The 5,824-nt window shown below is 40.7% G+C and overlaps 1 protein-coding gene and 1 pseudogene across 1 annotated transcript; one reads left to right on the top strand and one right to left on the bottom strand.

The window, feature by feature from the left end:
* The first annotated feature begins 900 nt into the window (after positions 1 to 900).
* Positions 901 to 1,803, top strand: LOC128832205 (olfactory receptor 1019-like). Its single transcript, XM_054019343.1, has one exon. The coding sequence runs from the start codon at positions 901 to 903 to the stop codon at positions 1,801 to 1,803; it is 903 nt and encodes a 300-aa protein (XP_053875318.1).
* Positions 1,804 to 2,516: 713 nt separating this feature from the next.
* LOC128831343 (olfactory receptor 1019-like) lies at positions 2,517 to 3,460 on the bottom strand (annotated as a pseudogene).
* Positions 3,461 to 5,824: the final 2,364 nt, after the last annotated feature.

Below are 5,824 nucleotides of genomic sequence, written 5' to 3'. Positions count from 1 at the left end.
ATTATAATGCACATCTGCAGAAAGTATGTTTTACCCCAGTGGGTTTATAACAGATCTCTGTTACAGATGTCCACTATTAGGGGTCTAAATCCATATTTAGATTCTGCCTTTTAAATTAGCCTGTGTTTTCAATAGAGCTGTGTGAATAACGGATATTTTGCTTTGTAGCAATTTCAAAAAGTCAGAAAAAAATCATTTCAAGTGATGCTGAAAAGGAATTTATGTATTTGAAATTTTCAGCAAATCTTAAAGTAAATATATATATATATATATCAGGGTCAAACAGAATGGGTTTTTCAACCTGAAACAAAACGTTTTGTTTTCCTTTTGAACGTTTTAAAATAATTGTTTAATAAAAAAATAACTAAAGGAAATGTTGGAACGACAAGTCGTGTCAAATTAAAAAGATTTGGGTGTTGCTGAATCTGCATTTCTCCTAGGGAAAAAAATGCAATTGAAATTTTTTTCCAGTTCTAGTTTTCAAAGGGGATGAGTACAAGAGCTCCCAGTGATGTCCGTGGGATCAGGAACAGAAAAGCAGGGCTAGTGAATGAACTCTAGACCATTCATTGGTCTCTCTCTATATTCATTGACTTCCCTTTTCATACCGAACACTACCTTTTTTTGTTGCCTCTGACTGTATAGGCTATCAGGTTGGAAGCACTTTAATACACAGTATGCGCTAATTCTCAGCATGACAAAGCCTTAGCTATAGTGGACAGTGTGAGTGTAATGCAAACAGTGCATTCCCTACGATTGTCCCCTGATGTATTCCCACTGCCTCGGGTTGGTGCAATATTTCATGAGGGAAGTGTGAAGATCCACTCTTGGTCCTTTCTTGGCTCCTGTTTAATTGTACATTTCACTTTTCCCCTGTAAAGGAGATCATGGTCGGAAGAAATGGTGGAGGGAAATCACACCGTGGTTACAGACTTCATTTTCCAGGGATTCATGGATCATCCGGAGCTTCAGGTCCCCCTCTTTGTGTCGTTCCTAATGATCTATGTTATCACCCTGGCGGGGAATCTAGGGATGATCATGTTGATCAGGTTCAACTCCCGACTCCACACCCCCATGTACTATTTCCTCAGCAATTTGTCTCTTGCCGATGTTGGTAATTCCTCAGTTGTTGCTCTCCAGTTGCTGATGACTTTTGTGGTTCAGGCCAAACCCATTTCTCTCGCTGCATGCGCAGCACAGTTTTTCTTTGTCTGTAACTTTCTGACCAATGAAGCTTGCCTGTTGGCGGTAATGGCATCTGATCGCTTCATAGCCATCTGTAACCCCTTGCTCTATAGCGTTGTCATGTCAAAGAGACTTTGTGTATTACTAGTGGTTGCCTCATACGTATGCGGCTTTGTGAATTCAGTTGTTCAGACTCCATTTATATTTACCCTGTCCTTCTGTGAATCCAATGTCATCAACCATTTCTTCTGTGACATCCCCCCAATCCTTAATCTGTCCTGCTCCGACACCCACAACGCTAACATGTTGCATTTCACCTTGTCCAGTATAGTGGTCATGACTACTATTCTCATTGTACTATTCTCCTACATGTACATCCTCATTGCCATCCTGAAAATCCGCTCTGCCAAGGGCAGATGCAAAACCTTCTCCACCTGCGCCTCCCACCTGACGGCCGTCAGAGTTTTCTACGGGACTGTGATCTTCATGTATTTACGACCCAGTTCCGGTTACACCACAGATCCAGACAAGATCATCTCTGTGTTTTATATACTCATAATTCCCATGCTGAACCCCCTGATCTACAGTCTAAGAAGGACACCTTTAGAAGGACAATAAACAAGAAGGTTTGTTCATAGTTAATTATTGGGATTTGTGGTTATCAATAAACAATTGGTGAATAAATAATGAATTCTGTGTCATAGCTCTGATTTCCTTTGTTTTAACTGTATTCTCCTATGTTGAGAACTCAAGAGTAAAACAACATCCTCTGAATCTCGGCATGATGCAGCGGTGAGAGAAGATGCTCTGATTTGGTGCAGGCTAGCTCTGCATGATAAAGGTCAACTCCGCATTATTCAGACTAAGTCCCTAAGCTCACCAGAGAGGACTTTTCTGGGGAATTTATCATTACACATTCCGATAACATGACCTATATACCTAAGCTGAGCTTTAATAATCGTTACCTCAGTTCTGGTTGCTTTTATTCTGTATGTTTAACAGTGCCCTCCATTGGATGAAATCTCAGAACTGATGAAGGATACATACAATCTTCTCATCCTCTCACCTGAACTCCAACCTGGCCTAAAACATAACAGGCAACAGCAATTGTCCTTTAAGCCAAATGTCAGAGCGTCTTGCTGATTCTACATAGTGTTACAGACCCTCATTCATGGATCTTAAAAACACCAATTTCTAATATTGTATTTGACTGGGTTCCATTATATGATTTTCTGTACATCACATGGAGTGGCTGAGTCATAGAAATAAGGATAATGATACAGACAGCTCACTCTTATTCCATCTACTGTTTATTGGTTAAAATATCATGATTATAATGACCAAGAAAAAATCTTCCTGTATATCACCCTTTTAAAGGCATCATTTACCTCCTTGTTTCTCAGGCTGTAGATCAGGGGGTTCAACATGGGGATCACAAGGGCATAAACCACAGAGGTAACCTTGTCTTGGTCCATCAAGTAGCTAGAACTGGGTCTTAAATATATACATATCAGCATCCCATAAAACATAGTGACGACTGTCAGGTGGGAGGCGCAGGTGGAAAAGGTTTTGCGTCTCCCCTTGGCAGAACGGATCCCGAGAATGGCCACAAGGATGCACATGTACGAGATTAGGACACCCAGGAAAGTAGTCGTGACAATTACAGTAGAGAAAGTGAAAAGTACAAGCTCAGTGACATGGATGTCGGAGCAGGACAGCTTCAGCATAGGGGGCACATCACAGAAGAAATGGTTGACAACATTGGAGCTGCAGAAGAACTGGCTGAATATAAATAGAGTTTGCACAATTGAATTCACAGAACCACATACATATGTACAACCACAAACAGGAGACAGTGTCTCTTGGACATAATGGCTCTGTATAGCAGAGGATTACAGACATCTTTGAAGCGGTCATACGCAATCACAGCCAGGAGGCAACATTCATTGGTCACAAAGAAACAGACGAAGAATAGCTGTGCCGCACACTCAATCAAAGGAATGGTTCTAGTCTCTGCTAGAAAGGTCATTAGCATCCTGGGAGCTATGGCAGTGGAATATCCAATATCTACAATGGACATCTGGCTTAGGGAAAAGTACATGGGGGTATGAAGTCGGGTTTCAACCATGATTAAGGCTATCATCCCAAGATTCCCCATCAGGCTGACCACATACATCACTAGGAACAACATAAAGAGGGGGATCTGTAGATCTGGATGATCTGTGAATCCTACAAAAATGAACTCGGTCACTGTGGTGTGGTTTCTCTCTGCCATTTATTCCAGAAACGCTCTCCTCTGCTGGTGGAAAAAAAAAAAAGATTACAATTAATCACGGGCCAATAAAGTAATGAGTACAGATCCCTCATAATCCCTGTGATTGTTCCTGTGAAACAGTGTATAAACATAATACAGCTGAAATACATCAAAGGACACTCCTAGGGAATGTTCTCTTTGTATTCCCCACATGCTTTTCATTAGAGATAGGACATGTTCCAGCTATAGAAATATTGTGTACTCTGTGTTAGGGTGACCAGATGTCCCGATTTTATAGGGACAGTCCCAATTTTGGGGGCCTTTTCTTATATAGGCACCTATTACCCCCCACCCCCATCCCAATTTTTCACACTTGCCCTCTGGTCACCCTACTCTGTGTTAATATGCATGAAACCATCCAGTGGGTCAAATCTTCTATAAAATAAGAGATATATAGATTGGGAGTGTTTAGTTTAGAAGGGAGGCAAATAATCTCCTATCAATGCATGCAAATAATCAATGCTATAGAGTTTATTCATTGTCATTGGTTTTCTCTTCCTAATTCAAATGACCTCAAAGGGCTCAAGGGATGCACAGGGCCCCTTTTATATAGGTGCCTAAATATAGATTTAGGTGCCTAATATGAGGCAGCCCCAGTGGAAACATTTGGTATCACTGTCTGTGTAGCCTTAAAGTGTCACTGTTCTATTGGAGTCAGTGTATGTTTTACAGACATTCTTTGTAACCATGTGCATTATTTTTCCTCCCTGTTACAAATCCTTCTAGAGGTAATAACACTTGTAGGTGGTGTGGACTGTAACTAATTCTATGATTACTTTTGACTTATAGAGTCACAAAGCCTAGAAATGAGAAAATGTATTTCCTAGGGATAAATACTAAGTTATCCTCTGGCAAGGAGTTCCACAGGTTGTTGTGAAGGCCAAGACTATAGTGAGCTTTACAAAAGAACTAGATTAATTAATGAAGGATAGGTCCATCAATAGCTATTAGCCAGGATGGGCAGGATGGTGTCCCTAGCCTTTGTTTGCCAGAAGCTGGGAATGGGTGACAGGGGATGGATCACTTGATGATTACCTGTTCTGTTCATTCCTTCTGGAGCACCTGGCTTTGGCCACTGTTGGAAGACAGGAGACTGGGCTAGATGGACCTTTGGTCTGACTCAGTATGGCCACTATGTTTCTATGGAATTTTACTGCCACATGCACAAAGAGATGCTCAGAAGAGAATTGTAATAATTGCATTTCTTACCAGTCATGGTGTAGGTGTACACTCAGTAAATTCCATTGTGGTTTGCATTTGTGGAGGAAGATATGGGCTGGTTTGACTCCTCATTAACCAGTTGACTTCAACTGAGCTACTCTACATTCACACTAGTGTGACTGAGATCAGAATCTGGCCAGTGACACGGTAACACAATGTGAGATGTGTGCTAATGGGAGCAAAGCATCTCATGTCCGTTTGCAATCTTTAGTATAGAAAGAAAATGAGGTGGGGATAATTTAGGAGTTTCCTAGTTACTGGAAAAACACAGGTCTCTGGATTCTGCATATTCCCTCTGTCTTTACACCTGTGCTAGACAAGTAAAAAGAAATGAAATTATTTTTAGTAAATATAGGGAACATAGGAATTTCCATATCAGATCAGACAAATGATGCATCTAATTGAGTATTGTCTATGCATTGGCAGTCTTTGCAGTGTGCTTCAGATAAAGGGGCAAAGACCTCACAGTAGGAAGTTATTCAATAACATTCCTATAGGGGTATTTTCACCCTACATCCAGGCAATTAGTGGTTGCCTCGTGCTCTGAAGCATGAAGGTTTACATCCCTTGCAAATGTCTGTATCATACCTAATGTAACTGTTCTTAATATTTATACTATGAATCAACCTCTCCTCCCCCACCCCCTGAAATAAAACATACAAAAAAAAAAAAAAAAACCCTGCTCAAAAGACTTTATTTAGGTTGAAAAATTCCACAATTGAAAATTAGGAAATGCCAGATTTGTGGTTGCCATGCAACCTTAATTCTGCCCTCTTAGGTGTTTGCATTATGATAGTCTTTAATTACATTATCACATGCTGTTTTTTCTTAGAACCACTGGATCCCTGCCTTATTCAGCGTATAGAACAGACTAACTTTTGGGTGACTGAGTAGACAACCTAAATGATGTTCTGCTAATATAGTTTTGCATATGTAATTTCCTGGGTTTTTAAAAAGGCAAAACTCAATTCTGTCACAACACCTCCATTCTGCAACCTCTTGGTTTGCACCTGTAACCACCTGCAGTGCATTACAGACTTCTACCACTTGCGCTACAGGCCTTTGCAAGAACAGGCGGTTTTCCTATAGCTGACTGGGGAGATG

The sequence above is a fragment of the Malaclemys terrapin genome, chromosome 2, assembly GCF_027887155.1.
Source record: "Malaclemys terrapin pileata isolate rMalTer1 chromosome 2, rMalTer1.hap1, whole genome shotgun sequence".
In the NCBI taxonomy this organism is placed as follows: domain Eukaryota; kingdom Metazoa; phylum Chordata; order Testudines; family Emydidae; genus Malaclemys; species Malaclemys terrapin.
This window is presented reverse-complemented; position numbering and strand designations above follow the sequence as displayed.

Excerpts from the sequence above, each read along its gene's own strand:
- LOC128832205 (XM_054019343.1), top strand. The coding sequence starts at position 901 with ATGGTGGAGGGAAATCACACCGTGGTTACAGACTTCATTTTCCAGGGA.